We start from the raw sequence: 19,441 nt of genomic DNA on the forward strand, positions 1-19,441 counted from the left end.
AAACATACATGTTGCACAGTGAATCCTTAGCATCAACTGTCTCTATGGATGGCCTCAGAGACCATTTAGGCCAGTAAGCATTGGGGATTTATATTTGCTAATAATGTGTTGGATGTCAATGTTAATATGTGAAAAAACCTTCCAAAATATAATTTGGAGCCCCCTCCCCCCACCCCGCTTGAGTCTGAGAACCTCTAGGGTCCCGGACCCCTGTTGAAGAGAGAAATTGAAAGGCTAGAATCAGAAACTTTCAATTGTGACCAAATTAAATAAAAAAATATCACATTAATATTCAGTCTGGATGTTCGTTTCTCTCTCTCTCACACACACACACACACACACACACACACACATACAAACACACACACACACACAAACAGTGTAGTTGTTGCTTACATAGACGCTCTCTCTGTCCTGTAAACTGCAATAAACCCAAACACACACACCCAGACTCACCGTAAATCTCACCATAATACGCCCTCTGAGTGTACGTGTGTGTGTTTGTGCGCCTGTGTGTGTGTGTGTTTTATAGGTGTTGTAAATTTGGCTGCCGGCGTTGTTTTTATCAGCATATTCGCAAGCTGTTTAGCCAACGGTGCAGATGTCACTGTTACGACCACACACACCCACACACACACACACACACACACACACACACACACACACAATAAAGATGCAGAGAGGGAGAAAACATGTACACACACAGGGCATATGACACTGTTTATACAGTGTGGTATGTGTGGATAATCCCATCTAAATTCACCTGGTTGTGTCTGTGTGTGTGTCTGTGTGTGTGCGTGTGTGTGTGTGTGTGTGTGTGTGTGTGTGTGTGTGTGTGTGTGCGTGTGCGTGCGTAAGCCAACCCACCATTTGCATCTGCCTGCGTAGCCCATATGATTTTGAAATGTATGCGTGTTTGGTGTGCATGCATGCAAGTGTGTGAAGGTCAGCACAAGTATTTGTGTGGTGTGTGGTGTGTGTGTGTGTGTGGGTGTGTGTGCGTGTGTGTGGTGTTGGTGTGTGTTGAGCCTGAGTGTGTGTGAGTGTTATTTGATTAATGCTGAGAACCGTGGAGTGTTTAGAAAGAGGTCACAACCTTTCAGCTTCCATTCAATCAGACAGAGAAGAGGAGAGAGAGAGAGAGAGAGAGAGAATACCTTTATCCTTTTTTCTAACCTCTCTCGCTCTCTTCTGGCTTTTTTTTCTCTTGCCCCTTGAGAATCTGATAAGCCTTAGTCAGCACACACACATACTGACACACACACACACAGACACACACACAACACACAACACAGCAAGCTCCTTATTTACACACAGCGAGCTCCTTATTTACCTGGAGGTGCGGCGGAAACACTTGCGCTATACGGCCAAAAGTATATGGACATTGGTTTGACGCCTCTCAGTTCCAGTGAAGATAAATCCTAATGCATGCACTGTTTACTTAAAATCTCGGATTAGACCTAACAAGGACCTATATGGGCCAAAGGGCGAGTCAGTTAGAAGGTTAGGTTGAAAGATCCCGGAAAAGTAGATTCTACTAGAGCTGCAACTAACAATTCATCATCAAATTTCAAAATTCAAATCATCAAAAAATTGTATAAAATATCTAAAATTACAGTTTCCCAAAAATCCAAGGGGACATCGTGAATACCTTGTTTTCTCTAACAACAATCCAAAACCCAGAAGATCAGTGCAGGAGGGCTAAAAAATCTCAGTCTTCCGGCAAAAAGTTTTAATCTGTTTAACGTTTGTGCAATGCAACGTATTGGTCAACACACGCAGGCACACATTCCTCGTAGATTATCTTGTAACTGGAATGCCCTATTTCTACTGTGTACCAAACAACCGTCAAGGTGCAAGGGTTGGGCTTCTAACACCTTAAAGGATGTTCTAGTGGAAGTAGTAAATGTAAGGGGAATGAAGAAGGACGTGTGTATTTTGTTATTTAATTTGGAGGACTTGTCGGTTTTAGCGTCCGTTAAGTCTCAAACTCAGGATCCATTATTCAAACCAGCTTTCCTGGATTGTATTTTATTGTCTTTGTCGTTCTTTTTAAATTTCAGGTCATTGCTCTCGGAGCAGATCCCTTCAACCGGGGTCCCAACATCTTTTGGAAAACCTTCCTAGAAGAGTGGAGGCTGTTTTCAGCAGCAGATAAATGTTAACTGTTCTGAAATGAGACGTCAAACAATCACATGTTGGTGCAACGTTCAGGTGTCCACATACTTTTGGCAATGTAGTGCATATCTCTCTCTCCTCTCTCTCTCTCTCTCTCGTTGTCTTTCTCTGAGGCAACACTTTTCCCCCTTTCTCTTTCTCCCATGTCATCTCTTTCCCTTCCTCCTGTTCCTCCCCTCCGCTATCTGTTAATTTGCTCTCTATCTCTTTCTCCTCTCTTTGAACCTCTCCTTTAGCCCCTGCGGCCCCAGCCAATTACACACTGTTTGTCCACCCGTTTTCAATAAAACACTGCTTCCCTCCCTCCCTCCATTCCTTCCCCTCCTTTTTTATATTTTCCTCCCTCTTCCCCCCCCATCAACCCATGTCTGCCTCCGTCCACTCCAGTCTTCCCTCTCCTCCCTCCCTTCGTTCGCTTTTTTCATTTTTAATTAACTTCTTTTGTAACTTGGAAGCGACCCCCCTCCTTCAACATGCCTCTTGCACTCCCACACTCACACCGTCTTTCTCACAAACACACACACACACGCACACACACACACACAGCCTTCGTCGGCACACACATACACACGTAAATGGAGGTTAAACATGCTATTTACATATCAATTACAGGCAGACACCGAATCAATGATTAATGCACGCTCAGCTTAGCGCCGAGCCGGCTACCTTAACCTAATCTGCTGCTGTTTAACTGCCGTGTCCAACCAGTTCAAGATTTTATACATTTGATTGAGATTTTTATTCAAAAAGTAAATTCATTTTAATTACTTTCGGTCTTTCGGTCAATGACTTGGGTTAGTTTGAATACCATACTCAATGGGATAGACCTACATAAAAAAAGAAGAAAGAGACCAAACCCTTTTGTAAAGATTGACGAAAATCTCTAAAAAATTTGTACGTAATGTTGTCAATTACGGCGTATGTGACGTAAATTCGTCAACAGAGCTCAACTGCTAGCTACTGCTGATATTAGCTACTCGCCGATAGCCCCGGCAGTTTGGAAAACGCTTATGACGTCACATGCACGTTACAGGCTTCACAGCATCCATATCTCCCTCAGATGTATCATAAGTTAATACCATGGATGAATTAACAGAACACACGGTGAATTACAGCCATTGGCTATATCCATTATTACAGCTACAGGACCTCGTGAGAACCGTCATGTGAGCATGAGCGGTGCAGGTCGACGTGGGGGGGTGGGGGGGCTCAGTCCCACGGGTCTGCTTGCGTTCACCTTTATGTTACTGTTGATCATCTGTCCATCATTGTATAAAGCCCGCCCTGACAATTTGATTGGTCCTAACAGCTCTTGTTGGAGCATAGTTGCTCCACAGCGGATCAAGTCCAGACCGGTGAGTTCCCGACCTCAGATGTTGTGGGCGGGGCTAAGTTCTGCAGGCTGACGACCCATAGGAGCGGTTCAGAAATTAGTGACGACTGACTTTTTTGTCCTCATATTTTTACGTTAATAGTTGCGGTTTAAACACGTTATCATTGTTAAATGGTCGCAGTTTTTTAGAGTTTAGGTCATCCACGACGTTCCGTTTCAGGGATTGTTCAGGTGCCGGAAATTTTGCCGGATTTCACTCTTTTCGGCTGGATGTTCATCATCTTCCTCTTTCTTTGTGTTGTCATTACAAACTCCGATGGATTTCTGAGGACTCTGGTTACCTGCTCGTCAGATCTCTGCAGGGTACATCCAGACAGCTAGCTAGACTATCTGTCTAATTGGAGTTTTCTGTTGCACAACTTAAACAACTTTTGAACGTACACATGTTCCACCGAAACAAGTTCCTTCCCGAGGCTATTTTACAGCGGCAACGTGGCTCCATGCGGAGCTTAGCACCGCCCATGACGATTGTGATTGGTTTAAAGAAAAACCAATAAACCAGAGCACATTTTTCTGCCATCCCAAAATGCTGTGTGGACTAAAATTGTCTTGCATTGCCAGACCCTCCTGTGCAGTGCTGTGGAGGAGGGTCCGGCCAATTAAAAACACTCGCGGTTTACTTTCTCCTGGGTAAATGTCCTGTGGCTGTTTGTTGTTTGTTATTTTTATTTTCATTGAATAGATTAAAAAAACAAGTCCTGTATTAGAAAGCAGAAATATTCTTGTACAAGCCAGTTAAATAGACCATGTACACCTATAAGCAAATATTTACTAAACCAGGTAGAAACTGGCCAGCGTCATAATTAAAAACTCAGTCGTGATGTGTGACTGCCCCGTACGTCGCTGTGCTTTCATCTTACAGTGTGTGCTTTTATTGGTTTGACTGGGCTTTTATGTCAGGTTGCACTATGTGATTTTTACTGGCGTTTTAGCTGCGGTGTAATTGTACTTTACGTTATTATAATCCTGCAGGCTATTCACATGGTGCTCAGATGTATTTAGACGGCACACTAAACTCCTGTGGTGCCTTGAAGTATCTACTGGAGAACCGGCGACTGATATCGCGTTAAAAGTAACAGACTTTTTTTCTGATTTGTAACTCACATTCTGTGTTTTACATCCTTTGTAATTAACTTGCAAATTAAACCAGCACTTAATCTTATCATATTTCACTTCTATTTGAATGTGCTTTTTTTTCTATTGCACTTCTGTATCATACACTTCTGTACGAAGTGATATAAGGTACACCGCTCATTAATGAGGAATTTAAAGATTAAAGATCTTCTGAATGAACGAACAAACACAAAAAGTTTGAAATGGAAGAAAATTGAACAAGACTTCCTGCTGGGAGTCTTAAAATCCAACAGTCTGCACCTTTCTGGGGGGGGGGGGGGCTTTGATGAGATGCTAAACAACAATCCCTCCGTCCATCCCTCTGTCTTCTCTCCCTCTCTCTCTTTTAAAGGTGGAGTGCAATGATTTATTAGTGACACCAATGTGTCAAACACAGACAGCAACAAAAAAAGAAAGGAGGTGAACAGAAAAATAGATACAGGTAGAAGGGGGGGGGGCAAAAACAGAACTAGAAAAAGTGGGAGAAAAGAAAGCAAAAGACGAAGAAACATAGTGCAAACTGAGACCAATTCAACAGTTACAGTGAAGAGAGCATGCATGCATGCACCCCCCCCCACACACACACACACACACACACACACACACAGAGCGAGGAGGGTTTTTTTTGACAGCGAAGCATGTATTGTTTCCTTTGAGGAGAAGATTACAGTGGACCGGATCGCTTCAATGACAAGCTATCAAACCGACAGCATGTCTGCCCACACACACACACACACACACACACACACACACACACACACACACACAGAGACACACACACACACACACACACACACACACACAGAATGGCTAGCTCATAACTGCAAAAACAATGTTTTCAGAACATCAGGAAGTTTCAAAGAAAATGACGTGTTCAGTGGTTAGAAAGAACACAGATTCTTTCTATGCTAATAGGCAGGTGCTAGTAACTTTAATAAGTCAATTGTTGGTATAAGTAGAAGTACTAATCCCACAGTCCTGCAATCAAAACCTTATATTGTAAAAGTATGTCTCAGCAAAATGTACTTAAAGTAAAGTAAAACTATGCTGTGTGCAGTCTAATGTTCTGTTCATGGTGTCAGACAAACAGCCCTGTTTTCAGCTTCAGAAGGAGGAGGAAAGGAAAACGTTATCCTTCAGTTTATCGCAAACACTCAACATTGGTTTGGAGAACTAGGCAGGTGCTCTCTTCAAAGCCTCTCTGTCTTCTCTTGAAACTTAATTAAAAAAGTCCCACAAACTAACTGACCGAGGCAGCGGGAGAGCAGCAACTCCTGTGTTCTGCGAGGTAAAATTACTTTTTGTCAAAGGAGTCTGGTGGCTTTGAAGAGAGCAGAGAAAACAGATTCGGTTCTCTGTGGTAAAAAGGGAATATATACAACTGCAAGGTGAAATTATTAAAAATATATATAAGTACTGTGTTGACCTGATATAGATGTTTGGAGGTTTCCCGTCCTGTGCCCACGTCATTTAAATAGCAAATGCACCTGCGCCCATCTTCCCAGTCTAACAGGGAGGTGTGTTCAGGTGCTTTGTTCCGTGTCTGTACCATGCGCCGAGGTACAGACACATCTGGCTTTTAAAGGGAATGGAAGACGACACTCTGATTGGTTAATTGCATGTTACGCCCAAAACACACCTATGATTAATGAAGACACTAAGTACAATCCTTTTGAACCATGCGGCCGGTGCACGGACCCTTTTTTCCGCCTCCACACTAGCAAAAGGGGATTGTGGAAAAGTTGAAAAGAAGTGTCCGTAACGCACCTGCTCCATGCGCTTCACGCTGTGCGCTTGCATTATTAAAATAGAGCCCTTAGAGTCCCAGGGGTGCAACTGTATTAAACTGTAAACTTCAGGTGAAAGCGTCATCCCTTCGTGAAGATATTCCTCACTTTATGTCATTTGTTAAAACTCAATTTCCTTGTCCAGAATCTTTTTAGTAGGTAAACAATAGATGAAACAAAAAACGACTTTGGGAAGTTGGCACTCGACTGAAGCGCTAACATGTTTGTTTTCTCACACGCGCACACACACACAAACACACACACACACACACACACACACTCACACACACACACTCCCACGCCGGCACAATGATGAGAACTTCTTCCTCCATAAACGTCTCAGTCAGTTTAACCACTGTTATTATTCTAATCATGATGACATGTTTTTAAATGGATTATTATACGTTTTCATTAATAACACGCTGTCTGGGAAGGATTTCTTTTTGACGCGCAGGGTGGTGGTGGTGGTGGTGGTGATGCACACAAACACACACACACACACACACACACACACACACACACAAAAGCCACACAAACCCATAAAAACTGAAGATTTCCAATAATCGCAAAAACAGTTTTTAAAGAAAACACACACGCTGACATGTTTTCACACTGCTAATTACAAATTAAGTTAAAGTTTTTGTTAATAACATGCTGTCTGGTAAAGTTTCTGCATGACGCGGAACACTGGTGGGCGACAAACACAAACACAAACGCACATATGCATGCATGCTCATGTCATGTTTTTAATTGATTTCAGCTATAATTATTTTTGTAATAACACACTGACACACACACACACATCTAAAATGTGATAATTACATTTTTTGTCCTGTTTTTAATAATAACACGTTGTCTGTAGGAAAGCGCTCAAACACACACACACACACACACACACACATGCACACACACACACACATCACCTGTCATCCCCCCGCTGCCCTCTCTTTACCCTCTCTGAGCTCCTCCTCTCTGTTCTCCTTTCATCTCCTCCTTCGCCTCTGACCTCCTCCTCTCTCGCTCTCTCCCTTTGATATTGCAGTTTGCGGATGCTGCTCACTCTAAACTGTAAATCTGTTGGTTGCTTCTCTTTTTCGTCTCACACACACACACACACACACACACACACACACACACACACACACACACAGGCAGAGGCGCACACACACGACAAGCTGTCACAATAAATAAAGAGATAAGACCAGGTGGAAGAAGAAGAAGAAGAGAGATTGAGGAGAGGGGGAGAGGGAGGAGGGTAAATGACAAGAAGATTGAATAAAAGAAGTATGTGAGGGAGGGAAAAGAGGAGAGGACAGATGGACTGAAATGTGGAAAGAGAGGAAAAGGAAAGGAAACAAGGAGATGAAATGGAAAGATGGAACGAAGGAGGGGGGGAGAAGAAAGAAAAACTGAGGCTGGTGAACCAAATGAAGGGAGAAAAAGAAGGAAGAATGGGAAGAAGAGGATAAGAGAAAGCATAGTAAAGAGAAACCCAAAAGATGGAAAAGAAGATGAAAGGAAAAGAGGAGAGTAAACAAAAAAGGGGTCAAACAAGGAGAAGAGAGGGACCACTGAGAAGAGAAGGAGCGGTAGGAAGATGAGAAAGTGAAGAAGAAAGTGGGGAGATGAGGAAAAAGGAAAGGAGCGGAGAGGATAAATGAAAGGGAGGTGGAGGAGAGAGCTGAGAGGAGAACTAAGAGGAGGACATCATTTAGAGAGTTTAACAAATTAATGAAAACGTGCAAAGAGGGACATTAGGGAGAGAAGTCGTGGAGGAACAGATAAAAAGAAACGGAGGAGGTGATTTAAAGGAGGGGCGGAGGACAAGAGGGAGGGGGAGAGGATGGAGAGATTACCTGGTGAACGAGAGGAAAAGCTGTTGTGACGTTCCCTAATGCGATTTCTAAACCAATCAGCTAAGTGCACCTAAGAGACTGCGCGTGTGTGTGTGTTTGTGTGTGTTTAAGTGTGTGTGTTCACAGGCATCAAATAATCTTGTTGCAGACAACACCCTCCCACCCTCCCTCCCTCCCTCCCTCCCTCTCTCCATCCCTCCATTTCTCTCTGTCACTTGAGGTGCGTCGACACTAAGGAAGCCAGAATCTAAGACACTAACTCAGTACATTTACTCAAGTGCGAATATGACTCTTCACGGTACTTTCTACTCTGAGTCCTATCCGACAGCTTTAGTTACTGCACAAACTAAGTTTTCTGCCATCGAAACATGAAGAGTTTTGTTATATTTTCATGATAATGATATTTCCAATGCAGGTCTTTTACTAGTAACAGAGTATTTTTGTTGGTACAGTGTGTGGTACTTTTACTTCCTCTACTAGCGGTGGTCACACACGTCCCTATCTCATTACCATTGTGTCCGTCGCCCACCTCCTTTTGAACTTGTCTCTCTGGGATGTTGGAGACTGAAACAGCCTTTGTGAAACATTATCATTTCCACACACACACACACACACACACACCACACACACACACACACACACACACACACACACACACAAGTTGACCTGCCTCTCCCCTCTTACTGTTTTGTTCGGTCCACACACACACACACACACACAACACACACACACACACACACACACACACACACACACACACACACACACACACACACACACACACACACACAGAGGATCAGTTCTTCTCGTGGTGACAGAGGGTCATATTTCTTACTTTGATCTTCACCTCCCTCTCTCTCTCTCTCTCTCTCTTGGTTTTACAGACGGAGAGAGCGAGAGAGAGATTGAGAGAGACGCTCTTTCACTCTATGGCTCTCGCCCCGGCTGGTTGGTAGGTTGGTAAGTGAAGCATGAAACCACCTCCTCTGCCCATGAGACAGAGACAGATAAACACACACACACACACACACACAGAGACACACACACAGAGACACAAACACACACAACAGGGTGCTGGATAGAAAATGTAATAAAAATGTTAGCAATAATAACCCATGATGAGAAGAAGTGTCTTATTGTCCATAACTGCACAAGCAGGCCAAAGTACATCCCAGGAAGCTAAATAAATGTCTCTTGTGTTCACTGTGCAGGTCCAGTTGGTCTCAACCGTCAAATTTACAATAGCATACAACTCCAACCATAGCAGAAGCTGGAGACTGTATTAACAACCTACAGCGTAGTTTTTTTTTTTTATTTATAAAAAGGACAAGGCACACTGATCAATATTTCTGTAGCTGTGCCAGTATTAGCCAACTCATTTAACTTTAGTCCTTTTGGACAGATGTTTTGAGAGCAGACCTCTGGGTATTTTCTGTGGTCATTGTTCAAATTAAGTTAAATTAAGTAAAATTAAAGTACATACTTTCCTCACCAGTCAATGACTGATGAAATGTGTGTGGACACTGTGTGTAGCGAGGTGACCTCAGCTGCCCGCCGGCCAGCACTTTAACCTTTATCAATTAACCAACAGCACAAAGCGGAGCTGAAACCAGACACACACACACACACAGACACACACACAACCAGCAAAACAAACACAAACAATACGCACATGTATCAGCAAGACACACACAAGAACAACACACACACAAACAGACAAATATGAACACTACCGCAGACTAACACACACAGAGATGTAACCCGACCCAGTGTGAAAACTGATAGCTCTGTTTGTGCATGCTAGACAATCACTCACTCTCACACACACACACACACACACACACACCTCAGCCAGAAGGCAAAACAACTGGCCGAGTGTTGTGTGTTTTACAAACTACTGTGCTCCATTTAAAGAACTTAATGCGCCATGTAAAATAATGAAAAACAGCAAATTGATGAAAGGAGTTCATGCTGAGTGTGTGTGGATGTTATTCTTTGTGAGTGAGTGTGGTGTGTGTGTGTGTGTGTGTGTGTGTGTGTGTGTGTGGCTGCAATGGTTCACCAAAACAAAACGGCTTTGCTCCCTGTGTGCCAATACGACCTCCACCAGCGAGGTGTGTGTGTGTTTCACTGATTCTGCATGTATGGTGTGTGTGTGTGTGTGTGTGTGTGTGGTGTGTGTGTGTGTGTGTGTGTGTGTGTGTGGTGTGTGTGTGTGTGTGTGTGTGTGGTGTGTGTGTGTGTGTTAGTGAGTGCTCTAACAGCCTGCCGTGATAAGGCCAGCCCAGAATAACACTCCCGACATCAGCAACCCTCCCTCCTGTCACTCACTATCGATTCACACACACACACACACACCCACACACACACACACACACACACACACACACACTCACACACTCACACACAACCATGGAGGTGAGAAGAAATCAGAATAGACTCTCTCTCATTCAAGAAAGCTCAGTGGTTTGACGAGAATCATCTGCAAGACACAGTCACAGAAACATAATGCGTTTATCCACCTTTTCAAATATCCTACAAAATAAAAGCATCACGCTTGCAAAATAAGAGAGAAGGCCTCAGCATGCTTAAGATGAAGTGCACCGCATCTAAAATCACATTTACGTCTTCAGAGGAAACAAATGGGCGTTGGCTTCAGGCTACAGCAGAGACATAGTAGGGAAGGAGTGAACACAGGTACACCTTGTGGAACATTGTCATGGGTGAAACAGGCTTTAAGAAAATGTCCCCCGACCCTGCAGGTCACAGAGTTGACGTCAACTCTTAAATAACTCAGGGGGTTAACAGGACGTGTGAAAACACATTATTTCTCTCTTTTAAAAAGAAATCTCAGTTAAAGAGCAGATGCTAAGGAGCACTTTACATTTAAAAAAATAAATAATAAAGTTAACCTATACTGTAATATCGACCAAAACCGGCGCCATGAGGCACAAGTGCATATAAGTGGTCATTTACACACACAGAAACACAAACACACACATATGGTTGCCGAGCAGACGAAGTATGCAGAAGCCCAGTGGGAGTTTTTTTTTTTTTTTTTTTTTAAGCATTTAATTTTTCCTTTCTTTTCCCAGCGAGTAACGTCAAGGGAGAGCGCGAGGGAGGGTGAGAGAGTGAGGCATTAGAGGAATGTCAATATGATTGGAGAGGGCGAGGAGTGTGTGTTCGCTGTGCGTTCAACAACAATAGCTCTCCAGCCGTGTTGTTCCATGCGCATTCACATGATCCGTTATTACCTCTGACATGTACCGCTGAGTGTGTGAGAGAGAGAAAGACTGAGTGATTGAGACGAAGAGACAGAGGAGAGAGAGGTGAAGGACGGGGAATGAAGACGAGACAATTAGCCGGGAGACAGAAATACACTTCCGTGAGTGTGTGTGTTTGTAGAAAAGACCTGAGAAACAGAAGAGAAAGTTATAAAAATAATAGCAAAAGACATGACCCCACTCTGCAAAAACAGGGAGGAATGAACATTTCAAGCTTAATAAACTATGGCCGTGTGTGTGTGTGTGTGTGTGTGTGTGTGTGTGTGTGTGTGTGTGTGTGTGTGTGTGTGTGGTCAGCTAAAACAGAGGTCACCCTCCAACAATCCAGAGACTCCGCAGCAACAGAATACTGTTAATAATTAGCCGGGCATACAAAACCATCTATCACTTTCATCTTTCAACAACACAAAAATAAACCGGGTTGAAAGCACGAGACACGAGTGCAGACGGTCTTCCCACCACCGTGTTCCCCCTGATGTCAATTTCCAGGACTTTCAAGGAGTTTCCAGACATAAGTCAGAGCACTAAACATGGAACTAAACATGTTGCCCGTCAACAACAAATTAGCACCATGACAAATATGCCGAATTAGAAAACGTCTTTTAAATGGGATTGTTCTCAAGCGGCTTTTGTAGTTCGAAGGAGCGTTTTATTTCCCCTTATGCCTTCTAAGGGTGATTTATGGATGTTTGTTCAAGATGGAAATCTGATATAATGATATCCTCAGGAAGTGTGACACACACAGAATCTGAAAATATGTGTATCGTGTCCACGTTTCCCGATTTGACTGAGTTATGACTCAGAGAAAGAGCGTGAGTTTTGGCGCAAATTGCAAGCCGTCGGGAGCCAAAGGTTTTGAAGACCCTTTCACTGCCTCCATGACGGGTCAAAGACAGTGCTTCACATAACGTGTAGTATCTTCGCCTCCGTCGCTCCCTCACAGTTGTGAGAACCGGATGAACTTGGCAACTTGTGTGTATTCATTTGTTTCAGCTTATTTGAAATCAAAAGTTTTCCAACTTCTAAAAGTAGAGTTACTCTCTAAAAAAGGACAGAGGCATTGTTGCAGCTTTAAGCACTGGCTTTTACTTTGAAACTTTGAAACCAGAATGAGAAAGAGGAGTAACTTTACTCTGTTTGAAAAGGGCCTGAAGTTAACTTTTCTGACAACCATCACTGTGGCAGGTGGATTTCAAAATCCACCTGCCACAGTGACTTTTTACCAGCCAGTTTTTTTGCCTCATAAAAAGGTGAAAAACAGGAATGACATGAACGTTCCCAAAACAGCAGTCGCATCTTCTCCCACTGCGCTGCCTTCATGGACGTCAGTGTCTTGACCGCAGCGGTCTCCTCCAGAAGCGCAGTCATTGGTAGTTTACAACTTATCGTGTGTAGGTGGCTTTTTTGACTCGTGGTCCTTAATTGCTTCTAATTTGAAGTTTTTTGTCTTGATTACTGAAGGATTTGACTTTGCTTTCTCTGAGCCAAACGCAGTACCTTTGATCTGTACTGCTGGCAGAAATCAGCCCCTCACCAACATGGCCATCGCCGCCAATTGTCCACTTTGTATTAATGTGCCGCCATACTTTTACCGAAAATCCAACAAAATGGCGGACTTTGTTGAAATGTGAAAGAACAACAGTTGCAATAGAATCTCTCAATGCTCATTGGCTACCTGCCAATTGATAAATTCACCCACATTTGGGGGGTGGTCGGGTGTTAATTTCACGCCCTGAATGGCAGTAAATCTGCTGGTTTTTTTAACCCCCCCCATCCCCCATCTGGAGAAAGCCCTTATAAATCCTGTGCACTCCTGGAATTCAATGACAGTGAGGAGACAGTGGACAGAATCACACCATGTGATGCACAAATTTGAGTGGAAATTATGTTTTTCCTTTACAGCAGAACAACAGTACAAACGTGCAACACAACCCACAAATTTACTCTCATCCGACGTTTGATCTGACAAAAAAACGTATTTCTGATTCGTGCAAAGCGTCTCAACGTTTTCTAAAATTTTTGCATTTTTGAAACAACCTCCTGTGACTCCAAGCTGGTCCAATAACATAATAGAGACCTGCAGAACTGAAAACAAAGAAAAAGGCATCTATACGTTAAAATGACTGATTTTGTGCAGCTTATCTCACTGAAAAAGGAAACCAAATTCTTTCCTTACCGAAAAATACTTTTCCTCAAACAACAACTAGACAACACCTTCAGCTACGCAACGTGTTTCTTGCATTTGAGCCCTTTTCACATCTGGGAAATGAAGAGACATTTCAATCAAAAAACTTTTTTATCCAGAGGTGTAGTCTTCAGTAGAGTGAATCTACTGTGCATCCTTAGTAACAAACAGCTATGTGGTTCAGATAAGATGTTGTTACCTCTCGTCTTTTAACATTTTGGAAATTCTGACATATTTTGAAATGTGAAGTGCTTTTTCAGCAGGTTACAAAATGGTGGGGATCCAAACCTGATGCCCAGATTTTGGAGATTTAATCTGAATGGTCGACGCAGTCACTTTAATAACGGAAGCGTTGTGAACAAAGAGGTGACAGGTACAGTAGGTCTGCACACACACACACACACACACACACACACACACACACACACACACACACACACACACACACACACACAACCATAATGGGCCACATAACAGGTATTGAAAACACCCTGTTCACACACACACACACAACCAACAAACATTCTCACACACATGAAGCTATTTCTCTCACACACACCTTTACTCACACACAGCTAACATAAACACACACAGTCTGAGTGGTGAGATATGCAAGTAATGGATTATGAGTATGACAATCTTTCCCATAACCAAAGTCAACAGCAGCTTATTTGCTCTGGGTCTGTTTGCTGTCAGTGTTTTTAATTTTATTTTACTAAAACAACAAACTACTGAAACATGCATCACACACAGACACATAGACACACACACACAGACACACACATACAGACACACACATACGGACACACACGCACAACAAGCTCCAAAGTCGATACAGTAAAAGCATACTTTTCAACTCCTAAGTAAAATAAGGAATGGCACTGATAACTGAACAGGAAGTCATTTCCAATAATATAACCATTACGCAAACAAATCAGTGAGTCTGGGATTAATATTTAAAAGGATACCATATAATGTATTTTTAAAAAAAAACTGTCATTTTCAAAAGGACAGGAATATCCCGATGATGCATGCAGAGATGACTAACACGAGGAGAATATATTACAGGAATATGATGATGTTCATGATGACCAAGGGCAAACTGGGGCTCACTATGGGACTCAGTCACGAGGAAGATCCGAGAAATACTACAGAAAAATCTATGAATGGCAAACAATGAGGAATATTTGAAGAATGTTGTTTTACAACAACTTCATTTTGTCATCACATCCTTCTCCTGTAAGTGATTGGCGTGACATTAAAGAAGAAGAAAAAGTGACACATAAGTGACACAAAAAAATGCAATCAACCAAATATAATTAGTTGTGTGAGAGTCCCAAACCCACCTAAAGTCTCTGCAGAGTCCAAGTCCCTTATTCGAAGGAAAATCATGGGGACATGTTTTGAAGAACGGGACATTTAGAGCCACGGATGGAGTGGAAATCTCCACAAAACACAACAGGAAAAAAATCCGATGTGTCAGAAATGTAATGCGAAGTAAAGTTACAAAAGTGACTCGTTTCGCTCCAAAACACAACGGGAAGTTGTTGAGTGAATTGCAGCGAAACGGACCCACTCGAAGCCGTCCAGCTTTGGGAATGTCGCGGAGACTTTACTGATACAAAGTGATTCAAGCATGCACTGACCTGGCGCTGGTGCAGTCCTGGTACAGAATCTCGAAGTCCTTCCTGGAGATGAGCTTGCAGCGGTTCACGCCGGGCTGGATTGCGCCGAGTCCCCGCAGGACGCGCACCTGTTCCACGGTGCACACAACGGGCGCGATGTCCAGCCTCTTCAGCTTGGTGTAGACGGTGTGCAGCCCCCCCACCAGGTGCTTCAGGAAGAGGTCGAACACCTGCGGCAGGCAGATGAGCTCCTGGCCGTCCACGCTAAAGCTGGCCACCTTCACGCCGTGCACCTCCACCAGTTTGCACTCGCTGCAAAGCCCCGGGCTGGACGAAGCCTGCGCCAAGCCGGGAGAACCGGGGGTCAAGCCGGCCGTGTTTAGCGAGCCGAGCCCGCCGAGAGAACCCAGAGCCGAACCGCCTCCGGACACAAGCGGCGCGGCGCCGCCGTTGCCCAATCCGGCCACTGCGCCCCCTGGTCCGGGCAGGAAGGCGCTGAGCATGCTGCTGGTAAGCCGCGGAGACGGGGACAAGGAGTGGGAGTGAACGTGGGAGTTGGTGTGCCCCGGGCTGGAGGTGCCGGTGGTGGCGATGGAAGTGTGGAGCGCGTCCGGGACGGAGCGGTAGAGCCCGGCCGGAGTTGGGGCGCCCGAGCCCGGCGAGAGGAGCGGAGGGGAGCCGGGGAGCGACATGTAGGTGGTGGTGGTGGTGGTGTTTGAAGAAGTGGAGAGTGGTGAAAGCGAACACACACTCTCTCCTTCTGTCTCTCCCTTTCACACACACTTACACACTTTCTTCTTATCTCTCTTCCCAGTTGAGAAAACACTTGTGCGTGCTTTCTGATTGTTTTCCTGTCACTTTTTCCTCTTCTTCCCTCTTCCTAATTTCCCTCCTGTCTACTTCCACTCCGTCTATCCACAATACACTCGCAATCTTGTTATCCGTGGTTAGTAAGCGGACTGTCCGGTCTGTGCGTAAAAGCGACTGGATCAGACTCCAGGTCAGCCCCTGTCCCGGCCCCGCCTTCTTTACACATGATTGACAGCTGACTGGGCCAATCAGAGAAGTCTCCTTGCAGGACTGAAGGTGTGATTGGCGGAGAATGAGGGGGAGGACTTTATTTCTGTGTGTGTGTGTGTGTGTGTGTGTGTGTGTGTGTGTGTGTGTGTGTGTGTGTGTGTGTGTGTGTGTGTGTGTGTGTGTGTGTGTGTAGGGTATCGGTCTGATCTCTCGTTCTGCTGTTTCATAAACTTTCTCACGAGCTGTTTGAGTCACAAACGGGAAGTTTTTATTTTTCTTCTTTTTGGTCAAGCATCTCAACCCCTCTGTGCGTGCGTGCGTGCGTGCGTGCGTGTGTGCGTGCGTGCGTGTCCCTGTGCGTCCAGTCGTGGCTCACATGCGAGCTCTGGTGGCGAGACGGACTCGTGTTCTTCACACACTGACCGCTGATCAGCGAACAACTCGCCAGACTGGAGGTGGGGAAGTGTGGAAGGAAGTGAGTGGGAAGGAAAGAGGGATTTAATTCAAATGAGACAGAAATAAAGAAGGAAGAAGAAGGATTCAGGAATTTAGGACGGATGGATGAATAGAGGATGTGGTAATAATTTCGACCACAAAAGAAAAAAGGGGATTAAAAGAGAAAAGACCATTAGATCATCATGTAGCAGAGAGATTTCATTACGTGTGTGTGGTGTGTGTGTGTGTGTGTGTGTGTGTGTGTGTGTGTGTGTGTGTGTGTGTGTGTGTGTGTGTGTGTGTGTAAGCAGTGAAATGGGATTGAGCGGTGTGGATTACAGACAGACGGGGTTTTATAATCCCGTGTAATCTCATTACACTGAGAAACCCTGACTGAATGAAAGAGAAAAAAAAGCGAAGAAAAAACTAGATGATGAGAAGGGGAAAGAAAAGAAGGTTAAAAAGCTAGATAATTTAAATTTGTGTAAGTGATCTGGGTGATTTCACATACAACATGTGAATAACATGTGAATAATTAAAATCTTGGCTCAATAATTAGAAATTCACAACTCTGTATTCAGTCAGTGGTGGAGGAAGTATTCAGATCCTTTTACTGCAGTAAAAATACTAATACCACACTGTGAAAATACTCTGTTGCAGTAAAAGTCCTGCATTCAAAATGTCCTGCATGTATGATTATGAAAACTCAAGAACAAACATAAGAGTTTAAGAGAAAACAGAAGAAAAAAACCCAGGTGAAGGAGGAATGAGGGATCAAAGAGTAAAGGTGGAGCACTAGAGATAAAATAAAAAGGTGATGCAAAAGTTAAGAAGGGATAGAAAGGGGCAATAATTTGTCTCTCAGGACTAATAATGATCAAACTGAAGCTGGACTCAGAGAGAGAGAGAGACAGACAGAGAGAGATGAGGTCTTAGCGGAGGTGAATATCTCTCAGCGGGGTTATAATGACCCATATGAACTTGGACTTTTGGATGTGGGGAGTGAGAAAGAGAGGAAGAGGAGACTGAAACGGGATATGTGAGGAGAGGAGGAAGAGGAGGACCGATGGAAGAACAGGTGACAAGAGAGGGAGAGGACAAAAGGGGGAAAACCTGTCAGCAAAATGCTCTTCATCCCTCACGAGGGAGACAGGGGAAGAGTCCGATGATCTACACAAAAGGCCGTTTTTGCTGTTTTTCAGCCCATTAAAAACCCGTGCTACATGTTTTATGTGCTGGTAGAGCTGCAGATAAAAGACTTCATCTGCATGGATGATGTCCAGTGTTGGGCAAGTTACTTTTAAAAAGTAATTAGTTACAGTTACTTCTTCCAAAGAGTACCTAAATTAGATGCTCAGTTAAAAATTATAAAAGTACCTAGTTACTTCAAAAAGTAACTAATGCTCAAATGTGACCCCTCCTCCACACCTCTTTAATAAAATACACGTGCATGTTCAATTATTTATGATAAATCTGATTATAATGAAATGGACACTTAATACAGTACATTACTAACAGAAACTGTACACACTTTTTCGTTGTGTGTCTAATTATGCTTGCTGTCGAACACCCGCCCAGCTCTATCTCTGATAGGCTTACCATGAAATTTTACCCAACCTCAGCCAATCGTCAGCATTTATGCACTTGTCTCGTGCACGGCCCACTAACCGAGGAATAAAAAGACGTCTTTTCCAACAGCTTCAATTATAGTTATGCCCCACATTTTTTGGCAGTAACGGTAACAGAGTTATTAAGATGGGAAGAGTAGTCAATTAGATTACTCGTTACTGAAAAAAGTAACGCCGTTATGTCACACTTCTCTGGGCCATCACAATGTTTGGAAAGTGGAGAGTTCGGGCAGGTCGTTTGATTGAGTCCTGAAAACCAAAAGGTGAAAATTATTATATCCCATTTTCTCATTGATTTTACAGAAAAACTTTAGTGATGATAGAGGCACGGATCTGTAGATGGCAACATCGGTCGGCCGGTCCGGACTGAAATATCTCAACAACTGCAGGATGGATCCAGATGTCATTTGGTAAAGCCATTCATTGTCCTCTGAGGATGAAGCCAACTGACTTTGCTCATCCCCTGAGCTTCCCTCTAGCGCCACCGGCAGCTGGATATTTGGGCTTTTGAGTGAAATACCTGGAAGTCGCACATGCTCAGTAGCTAGATAAGATCACATCAGCTAGATAACGCTTTCTCCAGCTTTGGTCAACACAAGACAGGATCAGCTGGGAGACTTCTTCTAGACGAGGACACACCTGTGGAATACCTGCAGAACAACGACAGGAAGTAGTTCTTTTGGAGATTATGGTCAACTAGCGTGTGCTGTAGCAGTGCCATAGAGAACGAGCTAGCATGCTACAGCTAGCCACCTCGTCTCGGCTAGTGACGTAGAAAGCCGTGCAGATGTTGAACAGCTCACCCGGAGACTGAAGGCAGAGGACATTCAGAAACCGGATCTCACTCAAAACAGCATGGATAGTTTTTATCCAAGTTTGTATGCGTGGGGAAGAACTAGAGAAACAAAATAACGCCCCAAATCCCAGAAAAAAA

The 19,441-nt window shown here is 43.8% G+C and overlaps 1 protein-coding gene across 1 annotated transcript in view; it reads right to left on the bottom strand.

Annotated features, from left to right (window-relative positions):
* The window catches only part of dachb (dachshund b), a 100,311-nt gene extending 83,713 nt beyond the window's left edge, over positions 1-16,598 (bottom strand). Inside the window, exon 1 of the mRNA XM_032499423.1 lies at positions 15,446-16,598. Within this exon, the coding sequence (XP_032355314.1) occupies positions 15,446-16,116 (671 nt within the window). The 5' untranslated portion in view covers positions 16,117-16,598. The remainder of the gene's footprint in view (positions 1-15,445) is intronic.
* Positions 16,599-19,441: the final 2,843 nt, after the last annotated feature.

The sequence above is a fragment of the Etheostoma spectabile genome, chromosome 19 (assembly GCF_008692095.1).
Source record: "Etheostoma spectabile isolate EspeVRDwgs_2016 chromosome 19, UIUC_Espe_1.0, whole genome shotgun sequence".
NCBI classification, from domain to species: Eukaryota; Metazoa; Chordata; class Actinopteri; order Perciformes; family Percidae; genus Etheostoma; species Etheostoma spectabile.